The 23,600-nt window shown below is 40.1% G+C and overlaps 1 protein-coding gene across 1 annotated transcript; it reads left to right on the top strand.

Annotated features, from left to right (window-relative positions):
* The first annotated feature begins 2,581 nt into the window (after window positions 1-2,581).
* Window positions 2,582-3,226, top strand: LOC138892777 (uncharacterized). Its single transcript, XM_070176515.1, has 2 exons — window positions 2,582-2,797; window positions 2,909-3,226. The coding sequence occupies exons 1-2, from the start codon at window positions 2,582-2,584 to the stop codon at window positions 3,224-3,226; spliced, it is 534 nt and encodes a 177-aa protein (XP_070032616.1).
* Window positions 3,227-23,600: the final 20,374 nt, after the last annotated feature.

The following is a 23,600-nucleotide window of genomic DNA, read 5'->3' as shown; positions in this document are numbered from 1 at the left end:
TATTTACCTTTTATACCTAGGTTAAAGAGGTTATATGCGTCGATGAGTGATAAGTAGGGATTTTGACCGCTTATTTGCTCTTTTTTACTTGCGTTTTAGCTCAAAAATGCTTAAAGGTATTCCCAGAAACTAATAAAATGTGCTTTTGTGCAGGAATATTGGGAGACGAGCCAAAGAAGTTAAAATAAACTCATAAAGGAGTTAAAAGTGGACAAGGACCAAAACAAGGCAAAAAGGCCCATAGTGCGAACCGCACAATACTGTGTGCGGCCGCAGAAAAATGAAACATCACTGTTAGATGTCCTTTAGAGTATGCAGACCGCACAATTATTGTGCGGCCGCAGAAGAGGAGATTCAGAGAGTTAGTTTTTGGGCAGGCTGAAGATATGCGGACCGCACCATAATTGTGCGGCCGCAGGATGACAAGTGCGGCCTCACTCATAATTGTGCGGTCCGCAGAAGAGAAGAATTAGAGAGACATGTTACAGTCCAAGTTCAATTGTGCGGCTGCACTCAGAATTGTACGATCCGCACAATCAAATGAAGTGCGGTCGCATCCCACTTTTATGTGACCGCAGCAGGCCCAGTTGACCAGTCAATCTCAGAGTGCGGACCGCACAAAGAATTGTGCGGTCGCACAACCTCCACAGGGGCATTTTTGTCAGATATATTTAGCTTAATATAAATAGAATGTTTTGTCATTTTTAAGATAAATTTTGTTTTGGGAGAGCACCTGAGCCATTTTTCTTTACTGTTTTGAGTAATATTGTACTATATTAGCTTCTAAACATTAGATTTTCTTTCCCTAATCAATTATTATGCATTCTATCTTAATTTCTTCTTGTATTTCTTCATTTTTCATGAGTAGCTAAATTTCTAGCTAGGGTTGTGGCCCAACCCTAGTGTGGGTACTTAATGGGTGTTTGATTTAGGACTTGTTTGTGATTGAGTTAGTGATATTTAGCCTAGTTCTTGCTTGAATTCAAGAATTAATGGTTGTAAACATTTATTCATGCCTAATTGACTTAGTCTCTACTTGAGAAAGAGAGACTAAGTCTAGGAAAACTTGTCTAACAAGAAATTGGGGTGAACTCAAGAAATTGATAGCCCCAATTTAAAGGGTTGAATCTAGAGATAGTAAGACCCGACTTGGGCATTTATCACTTGTTTTGTTCCATACCCATTTGGACTTGAGAAAGGCAAATTGGGAAAAATCTCTCAAACTACCGAGAGGTAAAGAGTGGGTAATTGCGTGTGATTGCTATATTACAATCCCGACCAATCAAACTTGCCCTAGAGTTTACAACCCATTAGGTAACCACCTGGGTGAAAGTTAGGACCCTAGATCTTTTATCATTTGGAAAATACCCAAAACTAAAAATATTGTCTTCTAAGGCAAACAACAAACAAGAATGTGGAAGTGTAATCTAAAGCATATCGTACAATTACACTAAATATATATCTAATACCAATTCTAACTCCCCGAGTATTCGACCCCGACTTGCATTGGGTTTTATTATTGCTTCGACCGCCTCACTACCTATATTTGTGGTGTGAGTTTGGGCGACATCAATTTTTTGGCGCCGTTGCCGGGGAATTAAATGGATTTAGCTATATATCTAGGTTTTTGTGTGATTTGTCTTCTTTTCCTTCCGAGTCACTAATTTTATTTTTGAATTGCTTATAGGTACGAGAATGGCTCTCAACAATGAGCCCATTGGTAATTTGCCATTGGGGGAGGAAATGGACAATGATCAAGGAGATGAGGTTCTTCCCAAACCTCAAGCTAATAGGCGAGGCCGACCGCCTCATGATAATGTTCCCGTCCCTCCCCCACCTCCACCGAGAGCGGCAGCGCACCGTGTGTTACCGAATGAGGGTTATGCAAGTGCTATAGTCTCGCCCCGCATTAGGGCAGACAACTTCCAAATCACCAACGTGATGCTTACACTACTTGAGCAACAGGGATTCTTCACCGTGGCTCCAAATCAAAATGCTTACAAGCATCTCAAGGGGTTCGTCGATACTTGTTAGGGGAGCAAGCAAACCAATGTTTCTGAGGATGCGCTGAGGTTGAGGCTATTTCCCTTTTATTTACGGGGAAAAGCATTGGACTGGCTAGAGAGATTGCCCAATCATTCCATCCATACATGGGATGAGTTGGCCGAAAAATTCATAGCCAAATTCTTCTCTCTGGGGCACATGGCTACACTATGGGATGAAATTCTAGCATTCAAGCAAGAGCCCAATGAGCCATTGCACGAGATTTGGGAAAGACATCGTACCATGGTTAAAGAGTGCCCGAATAATGATATGACCTAGGCCATGATCCAACAAACCTTCTACAGGGGGATCAACACAACAAATCAATGTGTGGTAAATCAACTCGCCGGCGGGAACTTCATGAACACACCTTATGCCGAAGCTTGTGAAATTTTGGATGAGATGGCGGATACCTCATCGGCATGGCAAAGTTGGGCCAATGTTCAGCAAGGTGACCCCAATGTCATTCACCTACACAAGGAACTACATGATCATGGGCAAGCTATCGCAGAGTTAACAACCACAACACGGGAATGCCATGGCCGTAACAATAAGGAGTGAAAGAGGTGGAGATGCAACCATCTCAAATCAAAGAAGAATTGTGGATGATGATGTAGTGGTTCACAAAGATGAGATTCCAAGAAATGTGGTTCAAGCTAATGAAGAAGTGAAAATTGACATTGATGAGAGTGCGAAAGAGACCCAAGAAGAAGTGAACCTGTCTAGAGAACACGTGATTGACATACCGGAACCGGTAGTGCCAAAGGCCAAGGCACCAATGCCAAGGCCTCCTCCTCCATACACTTAAAGACTTGCCAAGAAAAATAGTGAGAACCAATTCAATAAGTTTATTGACATGATGAAGAGCTTATCCATTAATGTGCCATTGGTTGAGGCGTTCGAACAAATTTTCGGTTATGCAAAGTTCATGAAAGATTTGGTGAAAAAGAAAAGATCAATGAATTGTGAGACTGTAAAGATGACATATCAAGTGAGTGCTATTGTGCACTCAATGGCTCCAAAATTGGAAGATCCCGACGCTTTCACAATCCCTTGCACTATTGGAAGCGCCGACTTTGCCAAAGCTCTATGTGATCTAGGGGCGAGTATCAACTTGATGCCCTACTCGGTGTTAAAAACTTTAGGAATTAGGAAACCAAGACCCACATCTATGAGGTTATAAATGGCAGATTGTACTATGAAGAGACCATTGGGTATTATTGATGATGTGTTGGTTCGTGTTGATAAGTTCATCCACCTGGCGGACTTTGTGATTCTTGATTGCGAAGTGGACTGTAAGGTATCTATTATCTTGGGTAGACCTTTCCTTGCTATGGAGAAGGCTCTTATTGATGTGGAAGTTGGTGAGCTCACCTTTTGGGTGGGTGATGAAAAGGTGGTTTTCCATATGTGCAAATCTATGAGGCAACCGAATAGCAACGAAGTTTGTTCGTTTGTGGACTTAGTCACCGAGGTGATTGTTGATGATGCTAGTGCCATGATAAATGTTAATAATACTTTGGAGGCTATATTGCTTAACCATGATGATGATGAGAAGGATGACTATGTGGAATATGTAAATGCATTACAAAGAATAGGGCCGTATACTTATGAACCCCGAAAATTGTCCATAGATCTTGAGAATCGGAAGACTCCTCCAACAAAGCCCTCGATCGAGGAACCTCCCACTCTGGAGTTAAAGCCATTGCCTTCACATCTTAGGTATGAGTTTCTAGGCCCGTGTTCTACTTTACCTATTATTCTTTCCTCTTGCTTGACTAAAGTGAAGGTAGATTCTACTTTGGCGGTGCTTCAAAAGAGGAAGAAAGCTATAGGATGGACACTGGCGGATATTCGGGGTATAAGTCCCCCCTTTTGCATGCACAAGATTATTTTGGATTAGGATGCCAAACCCTCCATTGAACATCAAAGAAGGTTAAATGAAGCAATGCAAGAGGTGGTAAAGAAAGAGATCATAAAGTGGTTGGATGTCAGGGTAGTTTACCCCATTTCCGACAGCTCGTGGACCTCTCCGGTGTAATGTATCCCAAAGAAATGGGGCATGATTGTGGTCACCAATGACAAGAACGAATTAATTCCTACAAGAACAGTGACCGGCTGGAGAGTGTGCATTGACTATCGGAAGCTCAACAAAGTCACTCGGAAAGATCATTTTCCGCTTCCATTTCTTGATCAAATGCTTGACTGGTTGGCCGGACGAGCTTTTTATTGTTTCCTTGATGGATATTCCGGCTACAATCAAATTCTCATTGCTCCTGAGGACCAAGAAAAGACTACTTTCACTTGTCCCTATGGTACTTTCGCATTCTCGCGGATTCCATTTGGGTTATGTAATGCACCGACGATTTTTCAACGGTGTATGATGGCCATCTTCACCGACATGGTGGAGAATATTCTTGAGGTCTTTATGGATGATTTCTCTGTGGTGGGGAATTCCTTCAATGATTTCTTGAACAACTTGGATAAGGTCTTGGCAAGATGTGACGAGACAAACTTGGTTTTGAATTGGGAGAAATGTTACTTCATGGTCGAAGAAGGCATAGTCCTCGGCCACAAAATTTCAAAGCATGGTATTGAGGTCGACAAGGCCAAAATTGAGGTGATCTCCAAACTCCCTCCCCCTATATCCGTGAAGGGAGTGAGGAGATTCTTGGGTCATATGGGGTTCTATCGCCGATTCATCACGGACTTTTCTAAGGTGGTGAACCCCTTGTGTAAACTTTTGGATAAGGATGCCAAGTTCCATTTGAACGAGGATTGTATGAAGGCATTCAAATTGCTCAAGTTCAAGTTGACTACTACTCCTATTATCACTGCACCGGATTGGAGCTTGCCTTTTGAGCTCATATGTGACGCTAGTGATGTGGCGGTCGGAGCAATTTTGGGGCAGCGTATTAACAAAATCTTCCATCTGGTCTATTATGCTAGTAAAACCATGAATGATGCCCAAGTCAACTACACAGTGATCAAAAATGAGCTCCTTGCTATTGTTTTTGCTATGGAAAAGTTCCGACCGTACTTGATGGGTAAAAAGGCAATTGTTCACACCGACCATGTGACGCTCCGATATTTGATGATCAAGAAAGATTCTAAAGAAAAACTAATGTGGTGGGTGCTTCTATTGGAAGAGTTTGATCTAGAGATTCAAGACCGCAAGGGTAGCGAGAATCAAGTGGCGAACCACTTGTCCCGATTGGAAGAGGAGGGGAGGCCACATGGCAGCCTTGAGATCAATGATTCATTTCCCGACGAGCAAATCCTAGCCGTTTCAATGACCGGGACACCATGGTTCACCGACTTAGCAAACTATCTTGTGAGTGGCATTGTATCGAATGAGTTCTCTTGAAACCAAAGGAAGAAGCTCAAACGGTATTGCCTTGACTATTATTGGGATGAGTCGTATCATTTCCGAATATGTACCAATGGTGTGATCCAACTATGTGTGCCGGAAGAAGAACAAATGGGTATTCTTAAGGCTTTCCACTCTTCACCGTATGGTGGTCACCATGGTGGAGTAATAACGGCGGCAAAAGTTTTGAGTTGTGGATTCTATTGGCCTACTCTCTACAAGGATGCTAGTGATCTTGTCAAGCGGTGTGATGAATGGCAAAGGGCCGGTGGGATCTAAAAGAAGAATGAAATGCCTCTCACCACCATTTTGGAGATAGATATCTTCGATGTGTGTGGTATTGATTTTATGGGTCCGTTTGTTAGCTCTTTTGGAAATACCTACATTCTAGTTGCGGTGGATTATGTATCTAAATGGGTTGAGGCAATTGCTTTGCCCAACAATGAAGCAAGGAGTGTGGTGGCATTCTTGAAAAAGAACATCTTCACGAGGTTTGGTACCCCAAGAGCCATTATTAGTGATAGGGGTTCGCATTTTTGCAACAACGCTTTTGATACCTTACTCACAAAGTATGGTGTCACTCACGAAGTATCAACCCCCTACCATCCTCAAGCAAGCGGACAAGTTGAAGTCTCCAACCGAGAGATAAAGAGTATTTTGTCAAAGACAGTCAATGCCAACCAGAAGGATTGGTCAAGAAAACTTGATGATGCTCTTTGGGCTTATAGAACGACCTACAAAATACCGATCAGGATGTCTCCATACCGGTTAGTGTTTGGGAAGGCATGCCATCTTCCGGTAGAACTTGAGCATAAGGCCATGTGGGCTTTGAAGAAGTTGAACCTTGAATGGGATGTCGCGGCAAATCTAAGGAAGTCACAATTGAATGAGCTTGATGAATTTCGGTATCATGCCTACACAAGCTCGTTTCTTTATAAGGAGAATATGAAGTACCTCCATGACAAGTACATCCACAACAAGGAATTTAAAGAGGGTGATCTGGTGCTATTGTTCAATTCCCGGTTACAGATGTTTTCGGGCAAGTTGAAGTCAAAATGGAGTGGTCCCTTTGAAGTGGTGAATGTAACCCCCTTTGGTGCTCTAGATTTGAAAAATAAGAATGATGAGGTGTTTAGAGTCAATGGGCACCAGGTTAAACATTATCTTGGCAAGGTTGATGATGGTCATATTGTGGCGGTTCTTCATTTCAAATGATTGGTAATCTGCATCGTGTCGTGACGTTAAATCAGGCGCTTCTTGGGACGCAACCCATGTATCTTTTTATTTTTCTTATTTTTCTTCTTTGTTAGATAACTTTGTTTTGTGCTAACTAGTTTTGAAGTCTATGCATGAATGGTGTGCATTGTAGGGACTGTGCAAGAAAAATTGGCTAAGTGTCACAAAAGTGCGGACCCCGCCAAAATTATGCGGACCGCACAATCACTCTGCGGCCGCACAATTTTGTGTGCGGTCGCACAGCTGAAAGATAAAAAATGCATGGTCTCTGAAGTTTGGCCTGTCAAATTTCCTTAACAATTTGCGGCCACACACAAAATTGGGCGGTCCGCACAAATTTTGCGGTCGCACTCACTCTTTTGCGGACCGCAAAAATTCTTCCAAACTACAGGTAAGGAGTGCGGACCGCACTCAAAATTGTGCGGCCGCACTCAAAATTATGCGGCCGCACTCAGGTAAGTTCTGGGCCCGACGGGTCAACCTATAAATAGGGCTTTTTATAATGTTTCACACTTTACACTATCTGAAATCTCAAGCCTTAAGCAAGCACAATGCACACCCCATTAGCTCTAAATCTTCTCTCATTTCATCAAGTTAGATTCTCACATGCATCATTCACTACTGGTATGTTCAATCCATGTTAGATTTTTGTTCTTTCTTCTTAATTTGTGTTCTTGTTTTCTTTGATTAGTTTAGTTATTTTTAGGCCTATAAATGTTAAATGTGCTTAATATATGCTTCAAAATCATGTGGGTAGCCTCGTATGTGTTATTTAGGGACTGGGTAGACCACTAAGCTTGTCAATTTGTGCAAACCATGTCTAAATTGTGAAAATTTGCATGAACCCTAGTTTACTACCCGTGAAATTCAAATTGTGCGGCCGCACACATTTTTATGCGGTCCGCAATCCTTTAACTTAGGGCTTTTGTGTGATTGAATTGTGCGGACCCGACTCAAAAATATGCGGTCCGCAGAAAAATTGTGCGGTCCACAGTCAAATTGTGCTGTTCGCACTGATGAATGATCAGATAACCCAGTATTTTGAACCTGGGGTTGTGCGGCCGCACTCAAAATTGTGTGGTCTGCACTTTTGGTTGTGCGACCGCACTTACTTTTGTGCGGTCCGCACTTAGTAGTGCTGCCGCATTCATTTTTGTGCGGTCCGCACTGCCTCTTCTATTTTTCCACAACTGGCATGCAACTGTCATGCATATATCTGTATCCTATAAACCTGAACTCTAACTGATTCTTATTGTTATGAATTGCATACGATGGTTAGATCACGTGGTAGAGGAGATACATCAAAAGGGAGGGCAGAACCCTTTCGAGGCCGAGGTCGAGGCAAGAGTAACCTACCACTTGCCATTAAGAGGACCACAGGCAAGAAACAAACTGCCAACTGAGTTCCTGAACCCTCTGAGACCAGTGAGTATCTCCCATCTGGGGAAGCATCTGAGGGTAACTCCGTGCAGGCACAGCCGGTAGACCAATCACAATAAGTCCCGGGTAGATTCCACTTGGTAGATGAGTCATCTTCCATTGCTAGTTCTTCTGAAGGTTCGGAAGAGGGTAGCCCAGATTCTGAGCCCTCTTCCTCACATGTCCCAGCTGCACCAATCAATGTTGATGATGATGATGATGTCCCAGACGATGGTAGAGGGGGTGATGGTACAGTGGGGGGTTTAGGGAGGTCGAGGAGAAGGGAGATGTGGGAAGACAGATTTGTCAGCTTGACTGCCTTCAACAGATTTAGAGAGTGGTGGCCCCAGAGATCGCTCACTCTTAAGCGACAATTCTTGATGAAGGATTTGGACAAGAACAACCCCAATGTCCTCAGACAGCTCCAGGAGAGAAAAGGATGGAAATGGTTCACCCAAAGCGTCCTCGATGCAAATGAGCACTTGGTTAAAGAATTTTATGCCAATGTGGCTCACATTAAGAAGGGTACCAAGGTGACAAAAGTGCAAAATATGAAAATTTGATTCGACTCATGTGCTTTGAACTCTTATGTGGGATTTGAAGAAGTGGAGGCAGTCCAATACTTGAAAAAGCTAGCTATGGGTGATGCAGCTCGCTAGTGGCTAGCTGAGATTTTGGCTATTCGAGGATCAACACCTCTGTGGCTTACAGCATGGGTTCCCATAGTTTGGGCCACCCTAAATTTTGTAACAAAAAGGGTGGCAAATATTTGTGTGCAGCTGCATTGATCTATGCCTAAATGAGAACAACCTCCCATTCCCCGTGCAGTCCTATTGGTTTCGATTATGGCTGGGTATCCAATTAATGTTGGTGCCATCATGTCCACCAACATCACATTAGCTGTCCAGAAAGATGAGAGTTCATACCCGTACCCAAACTTCTTCACAGAATACTTCAAAGATCAAAAGGTGGAGCCGAGGCAATATGATACAGAAGTAAAGGCCAAGAAGCCTTTCTCATGATACCACCTGCACGGTGCTAACAACCCGAAGTTCAAGGGTAAGGCAACTACCTCCGCTGGACAGTCTGAGGAGCCAGCGGTAGTAGTTACTGATTCAGCTGCTGAGCCTTCCATAGTAGCTGGTCCTTCCACCGGGACAACAGACATGCCACCACTTTCATCTTCTAGACCACCAGCTTCATTATCAGTGCCAGCTTCATCCACTTATCCACTGAATGCGCTACGAGTCTCCCAAATATTGGCGAGTCTCAACAACTGGATGTAGGCTGCTACTTCAAAGCCGTCTGACATATCCAGTGTTGTTGCAGCAAAGTCAGTTGCCCCATAGGTACCTCTGTCAGTGGATGAAACATTGAAGAAGATTCTAGTGGCAACAACACTGAAGACCATTATGGAGACTCTAGTGGCTTATGGGGAGGTCGTTGAGGAGTTGGGAAAGCAAAAAAAAAAAGATGCGCAAGTCTCAGGCATCGAATAGGTTAGTGGACAAGTTGAGAAAAATGGTTGCCAAAATTGCATCTGTCGGAGATCTACCACTAGACTTACTTATGGAGGGAGCACCTTTAGACCCAGCAGCACAGGCAGCACCAGCAGTACCAGAGGCATCACATATAGCAGCCGGCCAGTCCGAGGAGCCGGTTGCGACTATCCACACCACTGAGGAGATGATCCAGATGCTCAACACCCATGTTGTCCCTCAGCTAGGTGATGATGAGATACAGCTAGAGGAGACAGAGGGTGCTACGGATCCCATGCAGACTGAGACCACATAGGGAGTTCTCTTAACTCTCTACCCTTTCCTATTCTTATTTTTGTTAAGCATTGGGGACAATGCTTATTTTTATTCGGGGGAGGGGGGGGGGTCGTCTATTTTGATTGATTGACATTGACATGTGGCCTGTAATAACTCTTATACTATTTTTTTCCTTTATCTTTATTTTCTCTTTGGTATGTTTATATTCTCCCCCTTCGCTTAATGTATATATTCAGTCTCCTTTATGTATATATTTATTTTACTTCGGTTTGTATATTCATCTATCTTGCTTTCCGTATCTTATTTTGTAGCTTCTTTACTTTGTCTTTCTTAGTAGTATAACTTCTTATTTAATTTAGTAGTTTCTTTTTGATTTGTTAGCTTCTTTTTACGTTTGAGTGATCAATAAGCCTTTGGTTTTCTTAATGCCACGGGTTTTTCCAAAGGTGAATTTTGTGTGAACCGGGCGGCTCTTCCCAACGATGGATGGCGTGACAACCTTCTTAAGGGATTGAGTCTGTTTTCTTTTATGTTTAGGCAAATATAGTAGTAATGAATAAAAGGGTCTCAAGCGTGCTTCACTTGGTACCAACACATTTACCTCCGATCGTATGGTTAAAAACAAAGTTTGTGGCATACAATAGCTCTAGTTGTGACATTTTGACTATTGTGTTGACTTAAACAGTCATCGAGTGGTTCAGTCGAGACATTTGTGATTCTCAATCTTAACTAGGGTTGTTGTGGGCCCTCGACTCCGTTCTCTTTAGCAATCCAGCAGGATGAAAGGGGAGGTATTGAATTGCAAGTCCAGGTTCCCGTGCTAATAGTCTAGAACTTGCCCAGAATATTTTTTTAAGCGAAATTCTAAGTGCAACATGGCTTGAGAAATGATTGTAGGCTCTCCTTGATCCGATTTGAAGTTTGAAATCTTCCATAGCCTACCAATGTGATATCCCTAGTCAACCCATTTGAGCCTAAGCCTTTTTTTTTGTTCTTTCAATAACCACGTTACAAGCTTTTATCCGTTTTGTAATGACTCTCTCTTGGCACCCAATCTTTCCTTAGCATTCTTGAGAAATAATTGGCAAAAACATAAGTTTGGGGGAGAGACGAGGAGTTTGAAAGTGATAAAATGTACAAAGAAGAGAAAGAAAGGAAGAAAAGGGAAGGCAAAGAAAAGAAAGACAGAACAAAAAAAATGCCAAAAAAGTGAATATGGTAGAAAGTTGAAGGGATTCAAAGAAAATAATGATGAAAGGCATGGAGTAAATAGAAAAGGAGAAAAATAAATGTCATGACCAAGAAAGAGTGACGTTATGTCTCTCTAGTTCCCCCGAGGAAAGAGGAATTGACTCAAAGAGTCGACAAAGTATGAGCCAAAAAAAAGAAGAGAAAATAGAGTGTTTAAGGAAAAATAAAACCATTCTATTCCAACAAGTCCTACCTCAGTCCAAAATCCTTCATTACATCCCGCAAAAGCCCTACATGATTTCACGTTGAGTGAGCTTACATTAGTGGTGATTTACATAAGGGGCAAGCTTATGGTACTTAGAGCCGGACTTGTGATATTCTTTTTAGAGAGATGAGCGAACTTTTCATAATCCTTGCATCGAGTGTTACATTCTAAAGTAAGATATGCTAATGGAGAGTAGAGGAGGAGTTTGGGATCCACAATGACCTACATGAAAGAGCGAGTTTCCTTAATGAATAAAGTCAACTCTTGATGCTCTAGTGTCACATTAGAACTATTGTACTCAAAACGTCAAATTATTGTATTGTTGATAATTCATACGTGTTGTGGGTAATCGTTGGTCCCAATTGATGTGTGATTGATTCACCTTAGGCCAGCTGAAATATCCTTTTTTCTAGTGGAGGTGGGAATTACCTTAATTGCTTGAGGACAAGCAAAAGCTTAAGTTTGGGGGAGTTGATAAGTACGGATTTTGACCGCTTATTTTCTCTTTTTTACCTTCGTTTTAGCTAAAAATGCTTAAAGGTATTCCCGAGAACTAATAAAATGTGCTTTCGTGCAGGAATATTGGGAGAAAAGCCAAAGAAGTCAAAATCAACTCATAAAGGAGTCAAACATGGACAAGGACTAAAACAAGGCAAAAAGGCCCACAGTGCGGACCGCACAATACTGTGTGCGGCCGCAAAACAATAAAACATCACAGTCAGATGTCCTTCAGAGTATGCGGACCACATAATTATTGTGCGGCCACAGAAGAGCAGATTCAGGGAGTTAGTTTTTGGGCAGGCTGAAGATATGTGGACCGCACCATAATTGTGCGGCCGCAGGATGACAAGTGCGATCGCACTCATAATTGTGCGGTTCGCAGAAGAGAAGAATCAGAGAGCCATGTTCTAGTCCAAGTTTAAGTGTGCGGCTGTACTCAGAATTGTGCGGTCCGCACAATTAAATAAAGTGCGGACGCATCCCACTTTTATGCGACCGCAGAAGGGGCAATTGACCAGTCAAGCTCAGAGTGCGGACCGCACACAAAATTGTGTGGCCGCACAACCTCCGCAGGGGCATTTTTGTCAGATATTTTTAGCTTAGTATAAATAGAACGTTTTGTCATTTTTAGGGTGAGTTTTGTTTTTGGGAGAGTACCTGAGCCATTTTTCTTTATTGTTTTGAGTAATATTGTACTAGATTAGCTTCTAAACATTAGATTTTCTTTCCCTAATCATTTATTATGCATTATATCTTAATTTCTTCTTGTATTTCATTTTTCATGAGTAGCTAAATTTTTAGCTAAGGTTGTGGCCCAACCCTAGTGTGGGTACTTAATGGGTATTTTATTTAGGACTTGTTTGTGATTGGGTTAGTGATATTTAGCCTAGTTCTTGGTTGAATTCAAGAATTAATGGTTGCAAACATTGATTCATGCCTAATTGACTTAGTCTCTACTTGAGAAAGAGAGACTAATTCTAGGAAAACTTGACTAACAAGAAATTGGGGTGAACTCAAGAAATTGATAGCCCTAATTTAAAGGGTTGAATCTAGAGATAGTAAGACCCGACATGAGCATTTATCACTTGTTTTATGCAATAACCATTTGGACTTGAGAAAGCCAAATTGGGCAAAATCACTCAAACTACCGAGAGCTATAGAGTGGGTAATTGCGTGTGATTGCTATATTACAACCCCGACCAATCAAACTTTCCCTAGAGTTTACAACCCATTAGGTAACCACCTAGGTGGAAGTCACGACCCTAAATCTTTTATCATTTGGAAAATACCCAAAACCAAAAATATTGTCTGCTAGTTTTATAATTGCAATCAATAGTTTAAAGTAGAAGTAGAAACAACAAACAAGAATGTGAAAGTGTAATCTAAGGCATATCGTACAATTACACTAAATATATACCTAATCCCAATTCTAACTCCCCGAGGATTCGACCCCGACTTGCGTTGGGTTTTATTATTGCTTCGACCGCCTCACTACCTATATTTGTGGTGTGAGTTTGGGCGACATCAATGAGTTATGCTCCTCATATGAGATGGCACTTTGAAAATGGAAGACCACCTGGTGTTATGTGTCATCCTTCAGATGGAGAATCTTGGAAGCACTTTGATAGGACATATCCAGATTTTGCTAGTGAACCAAGAAACATTCGGTTAAGTTTGTGTGCGGATGGCTTCACGCCTTTTTCTATATCTGTGACACCATATTCATGCTGGCTTGTCTTTCTTACACCTTATAATCTACCACTTGAGTTGTGTATGACTAGTCCATATGTATTTTTAAATTGTATTATCCCTGGTTCACGTAATCGGAAAAGTTTGATTGATGTATATTTGCAACCTTTGATTGATGAGCTAAAACAGTTGTGGTATGATGATGTTGAAACATATGACATATAAACCAAGTAGAATTTGAGTTTGCGTGCTAATTTAATGTGGACTATTAACGATTTTCCTGCATATGGAATGTTGTCTAGGTGGATGACTGCTGGAAAGCTAGCTTGTCCTTACTGCATGGAAAATGGTAAAGCGTTCACTTTGAAACATGGTCGAAAGAAATCATGGTTTGATTGTCACCGTCAATTCTTTTCTGATGATCATGAGTTTAGAAGGATGAAAAATGCATTCAAAAAGAATAAAGTGGAATATGATTCGCCACCTCCGATACTTTCAGGTGAGGAAATTTGGGAGAGGGTCCAGAACTTCAGTAAAGTTACTGAGGCTCCACCTTATAGATTCCCTGGATATGGTGTTACTCATAATTGGACGAAACAGAGTATATTTTGGGAGTTGCCTTATTGGAAGTATAATCTTCTCTGAGACAACCTTGATGTCATGCATATTAAGAAGAATTATTTTGATAATTTGTTCAACACAGTGATGGATGTTAAAGGTAAGATAAAAGATAAACCGAAGGCTAGAATGGACTTACAAGAATATTGCAGGCAACCTGAATTATACTTGCAGACAGCAAACAGTGGTAAGGTGTTCAAGTCCAAAGCAAGTTACACATTCACTTTGGAGGAAGGACGACAAATTTGTGATCGGGTTACGAAATTGAAGATGCCTGAGGGTTATGCGTTGAATCTAGGGAAAAAAGTAGATATGGAGGTAGGGACGTTGAGCCATTTGAAAAGTTATGACTGTCATGTTTTCATGGAAACCTTAATGCCTATTGCATTTTGTGGTTTGCCTAAAAGAATCTGGAAACCCATAACAGAGATTAGTTTGTTTTTCAAAGACTTGTGTTCTATCACATTAAGGGAAGAAAACCTACTTCGGATGGATCAGAATATTCGTGTAACTTCTAGTAAGATGGAAAAAATATTTTCATGTGGTTTCTTTGATATGATGGAACACCTTCCAATCCACCTTGTACACGAGGCACGACTTGGAGGGCCTATTCAATGCAGATGGATGCATCCCTTTGAGAGGTAATATTATAAGTTTGATGTAATATTCTATTTTATTTTAATGTTCTTGGCTAACACGACATTATTTAAGACAATTAGAAAATGCAAACAATTTGTTAAGTAGAGGAATAGGATTGAAGGATCTATATGCGAAGCCTATCTTGCAAAGAAAACTGTACATTTTTGTTCTTATTATTTTGAGAGTAAAGTGCCATGTTCTAGGAATAGGCCCAATAGGCACACAGTCGAATATGTGAATGATCCATTATATCCACCAATGTCCATATTCAATCAACCAGGCCGATGTTCTAAGGATGTTAGAAAGAGAAGTTTGAGTAATATGGGATACAAATCAGCTACAACTCATGCGTTGCTAAATTGTCTCGAAGTTGTACCATTTCTCAAGTAAGTTTTGATTTATTACTTATCAAAATGTAATTACATATTGATGTAACTACTAAAAATATTTGATGTGTCACAGTCACTTCGTGGGTCAATTTGGCCATGATGCTGTATATACGAGATTTGATACGTGGTTCAAACAGTTTGTAAGTTTATCTTGATAATGTTTTTTTGAAGTGATCCGATATATATATATATATATATATATATATATATATATATATATATATATATATATATTCGGTTATGCTAACTTATGAATTTTTTTAACACTATGTAGGTAAATAATCCAAATAATGGTGTAAATTAATTTTTGAAAGATATATCTTGGGGGCCTAGGCTTCAGGTCACAACAATGTCTAAGTATGTAGTGAATGGTTAAGTTTCACACAGAGGATTGCTCTAAAAATAAAAATAGCAACAATAACAGGGTGTGGGTTCAAGGTGGTGATGGCAACCAAGTTGGAGATATAGATTATTATAGTGTGGTCAAAGAAATATTACAACTAGAATATACAGGTTGGCCATATAAGAAATTTATACTCTTTAGATACAAGTGGTTTGACCCAAATCCAACAAGAGGTACAAGAGTACACCACCAATACAACATAATTGAGGTTAATCATACGAGGGAGTTTGATCGCTATGATCCTTTCATTATTGCACATAGCGTTAGGCAAGTATATTATGCCCCTTATCCATTGTGGCGTAATAAGTTCGATTGGTGGGTTGTTATAAAAACTAAGCATGTAGGTAGGGTGGAAGTTGAGAATGTGTTAGATGTTGCATATCAAAACGATATCTCTAGTTTTCACCAAATAGTGGACGATCAGTTAGAAAATGATTTGGAACATCCTGAACGCATATTGGAAGAAGTTGATATAAATGAAGTAACAATTATAGAAAATGAGGACGAAGAATCAACTGAAGAAATTCAAACAAGTGAGGATGAGGAATTCTCGGACGAGGAACAATACGTCGACGAGGATTAAAAAGTTGGTTTTTTAAAGCACTCTCATTTTATAACTAGTTTCTTATATGTTTCAATCTAAATATGTATTATATTATGTAGATGGCAGGCAAGGGTCAAGGTAACAATGACCCTAACAGTACTCGGGGCCGAGAAAAGACTAGGAAGGGAAAGAGGAGGGTAGATAATAATACTCCTTCTTTTTCACCCTCTTCAGAGATGCTTATATCTTATCCTCCACCGCACGGCTATACTGAGCTGCCACAGCATCACAAGGCCTACACCTTCATCCAGATACTAGGTCTTCCATCACAGGGCCATAGGACTATACGTCCAACATACAATCCAGCTACCTCACAACCACGTGGATCCCAGGGATCTGCATCATAGCCACGTAGATCGCAACCATCTGCATCACATCCACGTGGATCGCATCCCTACATATCACAGCCACATGGATCACATCCATCCATGTCACAGCCACTCGGGTCACAACCATCAGTATCACATCCACATGGATTGCATCGATCCATATCATAGCTACTCGAGTCACAGCCATCAGTATCACAGCCACATGGGTCGTATCCAACTATGTCGCAGTCACAGGGATCGCAACCATCTTCATCATCGACTCCATCTATTTCAGGCATGTGCCTGTGAGACAGTAGCTCTAAGCCCCCTACATCGTCTACACATGCCTGTGATACACATGCTGAGGATGATGATCCAGAGGTAGTACATTATGATCACTATGGCAGGAGCATCATAGTCCCTGAGGGTGATGGGTAAGAGTTATTTGTTATTTTTGCGTCTATTGTTTTGTAATGTTTTTACTAATATATTCATATATTTTTATTGTTAAATAGCAGGTTCAGATCGGGTAAGCAGGCTACGAAGATAATCACCAATGCCATCAAAAAGCTTTATGATGGCCCTTATGCGACTTGGACTGATTTCCCATTCTCGCTGAAGGAGCAAATTTTCAATCAGCTTAAGGTATAAATGTTCTTTTAAGTAGTTTAATAATTTATATTTATGATGTTTTCATCTAATATTTAATTTTTGAAATGCAGAGCAAGTGTGTATGGGAAGACCGTTATAACGCGAAAGTGGCTGTAAATTTTCATCATAAAACTCGCAAGAGATTGGCAGATCATTTCTCGGATGCTAGAAAGAAGAACAAGAGGCCTAACTGGTGTCTTGAGCATTTATGGAATTATTTGTTAAGGCAATGGCTTACCGCAGATTTCTTAGAAAGGAGCAAAAAAGGAAAGAAAGCTCGCTCATCCGAGAAGGGAGGCTCCTTGCACACTGGGGGTGCTATCAGCCTGGAGACAGTAAAAAGAAGATTGGTAATTGCTTAATTAAATTATTTTACTTTTCTAAGTATATCAATTCTATTTATTAACTAAATTAATTTATTTTCAGGAATAGAAGTATGGGCGTCCAATGAGCCATGATGAGCTATTCAAGGAGACGCATATTGTAAAGAAGAAGAAAGAGGGGGATGGAGATAGGTGGGTCGAGGACCGAGCCTCGACTTCATATGTAAGCTTTTAATTTTTTTAAGTGTTATAATTTATTTTTATAAGAATTTTTAAATACTAATTTAATTTAAACTAATGTAGGATCGCTACCAAAGTAACGTGAGGGACTTCATTCCTAGTCAGCCAGCTGGTGAATCGGGCGAGCCAACCCAACCTTCGGACGAGGATGCTGAAAGAATATAGTTGGAGGTTGTTGGCAGTCCAAAATAGGGGAAGGTATACGGGCTTCCTACTAAAATATTCCATCGCTATAGGTGTGGAATGCAAGGAATAGGGACTTCCTCGCAAGGCGAGGAACTTAATAGGGAGAGCCTCTCGGCTATGCGGGAGACAGTAACAAAGATCACATCCGAGCTAGAAGCAGCCAAGGAAAGCGAAAGGCTTAAAGATGCTCAATTCCTTGGCATGCAAGCTCAGATAAGAACTCTCCTATCTACTAGAGCTTTTTCGTTGCCCCGGTCTCGTGAGTCATCGCCGGAGGCTCGACCTCCACGTGATCGTTCCTCCCATCCTTCTCGTGATCGTTCCTCCCGTCCTCCCCGTGATCGGTCTTCCCGTTCTCCCCGTGATCGTTCTTCCCGTCCTCCACAAGACCGTTATCCATATCGTCTTGTAGATGAAAGTTCATCAGACGGTGATGATGATGTTGTAGAAAACACCCCTTGACAATTACTTTGATAAACTTTTAACTAGACTAATAGAACCAGTTTTGGATTAGATTGAACAATTTTGAACTTGTTGTAATTAGTATTTGCTTGGTTTTGGATTGTGATGTTCAATTGAACTTTAATTTGTTAGTTTTAAAGTATTAATTGGATGTTTGGTTCTTATTGTTGTTGTTGTTATTGTTATTGGGATTTTGGTTGGATTTGTGGTGAATTGGTGGTTATTAGATTTAAATTGGGGGTATTGATATGTTGTTTCTATTTGGCAGGTGGTGTAGCTACCAAAACAGGCATATTCTTCCAAAATTAAAACCAAAAGACCGACCAACCTTGGTCGGTTACTAATAAAAAAAAATTAAATTGCACATTACCGACCAATGTTGGTCGGTTAATGTACAATGAATTCCCAGAATTCAACATTACCGACCATCTTTGGTCGGTTTGCTGCCTGCCCAGTCCAGTTTATCGACCAATTTTGGTCGGTATTGTTACATTTAAATTATTTAAAATAAAATATATTTTACAGTACCGACAAAAGTTGGTCTATTTTTTTAAATTTTAATAATTTATATAAAAAATATATTTTTCAATACCGACCAAAGTTGGTCGGTAGGAAAAATTAATAAACTTAATACACCGACCAAGTTTGGTCGGTAAAATTAAATTAATAAAATAATATTCCGATCAGTTTTGGTCGGTAAGCCAAATACATTGTCAGATGGTCATGTAGAGCATACTGACCAATGTTTTCCGACCAACTTTGGTCAGTATGACCTTCCAACCTTCAAAATACTGTCCACACGAAAATGGTCATGTTTTGGACAGTTATTGGCCATTACCGACCAACTTTGATCGGTTTTTGTGGACGGATTTTCCCGAATATTTAGTAGTGAATCCCTTAAATACACCGAATAAAAGAAAAATCTCATGGAACCGTACATACTTTCCAAAAAATATCAAGTTTGAATAATACATAAACCATGGTGATAGTAATAATAAGTACAACGGTGCATGACCACTAGTAGCCCTCAAAACCCGGTGCCATAAGTGCATGAGTAATCTACGGAATACACAAAACTACTACAACTACTGTACAAAATAAAATGGACAAAAATAGTAAAAAAGGTAGAGGGAGACTCTGGTGCTGCAGATCGAAGTAAGGCAAGCAGCTTACCACTAAATCTCCGTGAAAGTGCGTCTACGCGCCCGTGTGACCACTGAAAGTACCTGTCTCAATACCTGCACAATCAGTGCAGAAGTATCGCGTGAGTATGTAAAACAATGTGTACTCAGTAAGTATCTAATCTAACCTCGAAGAGATAGTGACGAGGGGTCGACTTGACACTTAATTACTAGTGGTCAAAGAGTAATAAAACACATAAAGTAGACATGGAGGATGTACAACAAGTAGCAATAAATAGATAAAACATTAATAGTAATCTCCAAAATTGATCTATATAAAGTCACTAAAGTATCGTAACTAGCCTCGAAGGCACGAACTCAGCTGATATCAAAGCCAAATCAAATCTCAAGTATTAAGTACGAGTCTGCCGAGGCGCATGACCCGTACCCATAGGAAGAGTGATACTCAATACTGCCGAGGTGATCGACCCGATCCCATAAGAATAATGATACACACTATTGCCGAGGCGATCGACCCGATCCCATAAGAGTAATTTACAACCTGAACCCATAAGAGTAATTAATAACATTGTCGAGGCGAATGACCCGATCCCAGTAGAGTAGAGAAACTACTTCATTCACGGAAGTACAAGTGAGTCGAGAAGAGATATATTGCTCATCAATTTTTTTAAATTTTTGTTTTTCCAAAATAAGAGTTTCAATCAATATTTTATTCTAACCTCAATCTCAGTCATAAATGAAGGAAATAAAATACACAGGGTAAATACAAATAACACATTTAAGGCATGATGTGAAGCTAAGTCTATCCGAGCATAACATGAATATAGCTACGTACGAACTCTCATCACCTCATGCGTACGTAGCTCCCACAACAAGTAGCACACAATCATTAATTCACCTAAGGGGATAATTCTATCTTACAAGATTAGGCAAGAGACTTGCCTTGCTTCCAAGTTCACTATCCGGCTCTTAACCTCACTATGATTCTCCAAACAACGCCGAGCAATCCGAAACTAATCAAAAGTCGTATGAACTAATCAATACATGCTCAAAAGTTCATAATTTAACTATTAAACGAATTTTCCAACCAAATTCGGAAAGTCCATAAAAGTTACCCCCAGACTCACGTGTCCGGATTCCAAAACATTTCGAAGATAAATGTTACCCGTGACCTCACAAACTCAAATATATAATTTATTCTCAATTCCATAATCAATTTCATGGTCAAATCTCTTTTTTTACCAAACTCTAGCTTCCAATAAAAATCTCACAAATTTTCTCTAATTCCATGATAAGTATATTCATAATCCATGTATTTAACTCAAGAATTGATAGAAATCACTTATCTTTTGATGTTGAAGAAAATCCCCCCCCCCCCCCCAACAAAATGCTCTCAAATTCGTCCAAGACCAAATGAAAAAGGAGAGAAAAGAGGCTAAGTCCCATATAAAAAATCAAGTATGCCCAGTGATTCCTTCTTCACGATCGCGGAAAATGCCTCGCGATCGCGAATCCCAACTTCTCCTAGCTGCCCAGGTACTCTTCGCGTTTATGTTCCACTAGTCTCCTTAGCGTTTGCGAAGACTAACAACCTACCATCCCCATGCCTCACTTGCCTTCTACGCATTCGCGGTAGCGCGTTCGCGAAGATTAACCAAGTCCTCCTTCGCGATCACGAACCATTTTTCATGTTCGCCTAGGGCAATCAGCTGCCCCTCCAAAATTTCTTCTTCGCGATCGCGGAATACCCTTCACGATCGCGAAGCACACCAGCACACCAGCAGTTTTCAGCCAACTCTAACTTGCTCTGGGTGGTCCGAAACACACCTGAGCCACTCGGGACCCCGTTCAAATGTACCGACACGTCCATAAACATACTACGGACTTACTAGAAGACTCAAAACATATAAAATAATACCAAAAGTATAAATCACACCTCAAAATCCAATTAATCAACTTCTAAGCTTCTAACACATTTCAACCAACTCCGGACGCGACAAAACATACTTAGACAACTTGGAATAATGCCAAATTTTACATACAGGTCATAAATCATAATACAAACCTATTCCAAGGCTTGAAATCCCAAACGGACATCGATAACACTAAAATTCACTTCAAGTCAAACTTAGAAAATTCTAAAATCTTCAAACTGCTAACTTTCAACAATATACGCTGAAACGCTCCCGGTTAATCTGAATCTTTATCCGAATATACGTTCAAGTCCAAAATCATCATACGAACCTATTGGAACCTTCAAATCGCAATTCCGAGGTTATTTACTCAAAGTGTTCGCTCAAGTAAAACTTGGCCACCTTATGCCACTATTATGGAACTAAGTGTTCCGAATTCAACCCGAACCCTTCCAAAATCAAACTAACCATCATCGAAAGTGATAAAATAGTAAATGTACATAAATGAAGTCTTAAATAGGGGAACAAGAATCTATAAAGCAAAAAAATCGGTCAGATCGTTACATCGTGCCACAACATATACCACAAGCGCACGGTAAAGACCTCGTGCCATAATGTATATCACAACCGCGCGGCAAAGATCTCGTACCACAATATATATCACAACTGCACAGCAATGACCTCATGCCTCAATATATATCATAACCCGTGTTAGTTATCAATAACATGTTCAAAAAAAATTTTTGGAGAATCAAATAAGTAATCCATGATAACAACTTTCTTTTTATTTTATTCTTTTATGTTACCAACAACTCAATAGAATATGAGATAACAACTCCACATAGGTGAATTTACCTTGGAAACCAAATTATCAAGTAAATGACAGAGACACAAATTAGCACATTGAAACCAACGCAACAAAACACGTAAAAATGCATGACACACACAAAGAAGTCATATCACCACACAAATATCATCAATGATATGCCTCCATGCCATCACATATTATCCCCACATAGAACCCCTTGTCTCGTCGCATGCGTAATAATAAAGTAAATGACCGCCTTATCTCGCCACACGCGCATAAATAATTATCCCACCCTGTCTTGCCATATGCACAAACCTGATATGTATATATAGCCCGCCTTATCTTGTCGTATGTGCAATATCAATAATAATAATAGCACGGCAGAAATCTCGTGCAAACGCCCCGACAATCTGCTCAACAAGTCCACGTGTGCCAAAAAAAATAACAATACAACATACCAATAATTTGTCATCAAGACATCAACTCATAAATTTGTCAACGCAGTACAAAAGGACAATCAATAAGGGAAAGTGGATGGGTGTTCAACATATAACATGAATTCAGCTATCCCAAATAGCAACAATTTCACAAATGCCCAACTTCTCCAATTAAGATAATAAAATCCTAAAACATGATCTCTAATGTGGAATATGAACTCAAGTAATCATCCACAATATGAAACATGTAGTGTAGAGATTTTACAATCAAAACAAGGCAATAAGAGCAATCTCGGGTCATATCCAGTCATAACCAACACATATACGCTCATGTACACACTCGTCACCTTATGTACACGTCGTTCACATAGCACAAATAATACAAATAGACCAAGACCTACAGGAGAGTTCCCCACACAAGGTTAGGCAAAGTACTAAACTCAAAAGCCCTTAATCAATACTATAAAATATTTTTCCTCTAAAATTCACCTCCGCTCAGCTCAAATATAACCAAAATCAACTTAATAATATCAAACAATGTAATGAAAACTAATTTCAATTAATAAAGTTAAGATAGTTACACAATTCTCCAAAAGTCAACAAAAGTCGTCCCCAGTCTCGGCCGATCAAAACCCGAGTCAAAGGATAGATCTTGACTACTCATAGCCCCACGAGTCCAAATATATGTTTAGTTTTCAAATTCGAGTCCAATTCGACTCTCAAATCTTAAATTTTTATTTTTCAAAACATAATAAAAAAATCACCAAAAATCATCATCAAATCGCATGATTTAGGTGTTAAATCTCATAAATAATCATATTATATAATTAAAATTGAGTTAAAATCACTTACCCAATGATAGTGTATGAAAATCTCTCATCAACATTGCTTTCCACCGAGTCTAAGGCTCAAAAAGTGATAAAATGAGACTAAGTCCCAAAATACACTACATATAACCAGCTGCAGATGTCGCATTTGCGATTGAAGG

This window comes from Nicotiana tomentosiformis, chromosome 5 (genome assembly GCF_000390325.3).
Source record: "Nicotiana tomentosiformis chromosome 5, ASM39032v3, whole genome shotgun sequence".
In the NCBI taxonomy this organism is placed as follows: domain Eukaryota; kingdom Viridiplantae; phylum Streptophyta; class Magnoliopsida; order Solanales; family Solanaceae; genus Nicotiana; species Nicotiana tomentosiformis.
This window is presented reverse-complemented; position numbering and strand designations above follow the sequence as displayed.